The sequence below is a fragment of the Cyprinodon variegatus genome, unplaced genomic scaffold, assembly GCF_000732505.1.
Source record: "Cyprinodon variegatus isolate N-32 unplaced genomic scaffold, C_variegatus-1.0 Scaffold453, whole genome shotgun sequence".
NCBI classification, from domain to species: domain Eukaryota; kingdom Metazoa; phylum Chordata; class Actinopteri; order Cyprinodontiformes; family Cyprinodontidae; genus Cyprinodon; species Cyprinodon variegatus.
In genome coordinates this window covers 535,262-537,712 of record NW_015150906.1, presented here as the reverse complement: position 1 = coordinate 537,712, position 2,451 = coordinate 535,262, and the positions used below count along the sequence as shown (strand labels likewise).

General features: G+C 47.0%; 1 protein-coding gene across 1 annotated transcript in view; it reads right to left on the bottom strand.

Moving 5' to 3' along the window:
* Positions 1-58: 58 nt before the first annotated feature.
* Positions 59-2,451, bottom strand: part of spr (sepiapterin reductase (7,8-dihydrobiopterin:NADP+ oxidoreductase)) — a 7,256-nt gene continuing 4,863 nt past the window's right edge. Inside the window, exons 2-3 of the mRNA XM_015389265.1 lie at positions 1,624-1,914; positions 59-1,539 (exon numbers count right to left, since the gene is read on the bottom strand). Coding sequence (XP_015244751.1) covers positions 1,349-1,539; positions 1,624-1,914 — 482 coding nt within the window. The 3' untranslated portion in view covers positions 59-1,348. The remainder of the gene's footprint in view (positions 1,540-1,623; positions 1,915-2,451) is intronic.

Here is a 2,451-nt window from a genome sequence, read left to right as displayed (position 1 = left end):
CTCTCAGCGGATTTAATGACTCTTAGCGTTGTACACAGTAAACAAAAGAGACAAAAACTTTTCTGTTTTCTAATTATTTATTTCTATGATGCTGGAACCAAACATTGAGATTATTGAACACATTTGGCCAACGGACCCAGCAGGACGATACAAAAACAGATTACTGATCCACATGCATATAAAAATATCTAAATTAATAAAAGAAGAATAAAGAATAAAACAATAATTGGTCAGGCTGGACCCTCTGGATAAACAAGGCACTGTGGAGATCAGGACAGAAACATGAAGCTCTCCATGATCAAACATTTCTGAATGATTCACTGCTCTGATGATGGATTCAAGATAAACCAGAACAATCCCTCTGCTGATCCTGCTACTTTGGACCGAACCAGACGGTGCTGCAGTGCTCCGCCTTCCCAGGTCACCTACTGACCCAACATTACAGCTGGAGCGGAACATGCTGCTGTTGAAGGTCCGGACCCTGTTAAATATAAACAGGTTCCTGTTTGATCTGGACGCGGTCCAACACCAGGTCTCATCCTCCAGTCGCACATGTTCTGATCCGACTAGAATAAACAGAACCCTGTCTTAATGGAGACATTTCTCCAAAAAAATGAAGCAGGATCTGTTAAGATTGATTTCTAGAAGCTGTTCTGGATCCTATTAACCCTGCAGATGATAGAAAGTTCCTTCTGTTCTAGATCTATAAGCAAATAACAGAATCTTATCTCCTATAGTTTTCTGTATCTTTCTTCAGTTTTGAGATTTTTTGATTCACCTTGGAGTCAAAATTCGATTTTAAATCATGTTTCCACCTCCAGCACCGTTTAAAGCGGTCTGGTTTGGACCTTTCCTCCGTCAGAACATCCTGACTGCTGCCAGCAGCACCACTGCAGCAGGGCGGGGTAAACCCCCCACCCCGTCTGCAGGGGTCAGGATCTGCTCATGATACACCAAGGAGCAGAAGTTCTGAGGTGAGGAGAGAAAGAGGAGCGGATCAGGATCAGGGGAGGGTTTGGTGGGTCGTACGGCCGATCAGACGGGATTCGGATCCCACAGATCAGAACTTGGACCAGGAGAACCAGATCTCTCAGAACCGCTTAGATCCTCCAGCCTCCAACCAGCGTTGACCGGAAGAAAAGCAGCTCTGTGGTCCCTCAAAGACCAGTTCCCCTGGTCCGACGTGAGGCGGACAGTTCCTCCAGAGGAGCTAAAGCTAGCCTGCAGGTTGAAACGTTTCCATGACGACTAGATCAAAAGACAGAAACGTTCAAAGGTTCAACTAAAAATCTAAGACAACATTCAGGCAACAATAATAAGACTGAGAGCAGACGTTCTGCTCCTGGTTCTAGTTGTCGTAGACGTCCACGTGGTCTCCTGACGTGAACTTGTCGTCTAGAAGAACCTTCATCAGCTTGGCCGAGGACGCCTCACATGTCAGCAGCTGACCCTGAGCGAACATGCCAGAAAACTTCTTCTTGATGGTCTGATCGGCCGTTTTGGACCTGGCCTCCACCTGCATATCTGTGTCCAGAGGTCCTGGTCCAACAGAAGACAAGAGGAGCAGGATTGATTAAAGAGGTCCTAAAGATCTACATCATCGTCGTTGCCAGCCGGTCCTACCTGGAGAGTAGCTGAGCACCCTGAGGTCCGGCTCCTCTTCAGCCAGAACCTTGAACATCATTTCCCGTGCAGCCTTGCCGGTGCAGTAAAGCGCCCAGGAGCGGAAAGGCTGCAGGGCGCAGAGCGAGGTGACGTTGACGACGGAGCGCCGCAGACCAGGATGCTGCGGGAAGGCCTGCAGCATCCTGGCAGTGAGACACATGGCTGAGCTGACGTTCAGGGAGAGGTAGGAGTCCACCTCGGACATGTCGCTGAAGTCTCTGACGTACTTGGACACGTCGCCCAGAGAGGCTGCGGGAGAGAGGAGAAATCAGGCCTAACATCAGAGAGCGAGACAAAAGGAAGGCCTGTGACTCATCAGCTGTTACAAACCCAGACGCTCCGCTTTGCTTCTGAGCAAACATGGTTCCACTCATCAGCTGCAGACATTATTAACGGATGAAAACCACATCTAAGTCTTTAATCCACAGCCCGGCTCTAATGTTGGATCTGATTTACAACAAAAAGGCTTTGTTTTTGGTCCAATCTATAAAAGCCTTGAACTCAACGCTATTTCTGACATTTTGAATTGAAAAAGCTTCCTGGATGGGAAGAGAAATGTCTTTAAACTTGAAAACAAAGTATAGTGGATTGTTTTTTTGTTTTTTTTACTTTTTTGGAACAAAAAAAGATAACATTTCTTATTTTCCACATCATTCTTTGACATTATTGAGCCACAATTAGATCAATTACCTCATCACCATAGGTGGATCTACTGGGGTGGCATTGGGTGGCAAATGCCACCCTAAATGATAGCCTTGCCACCCCTGCTGCCACCCCAGTTGGCAG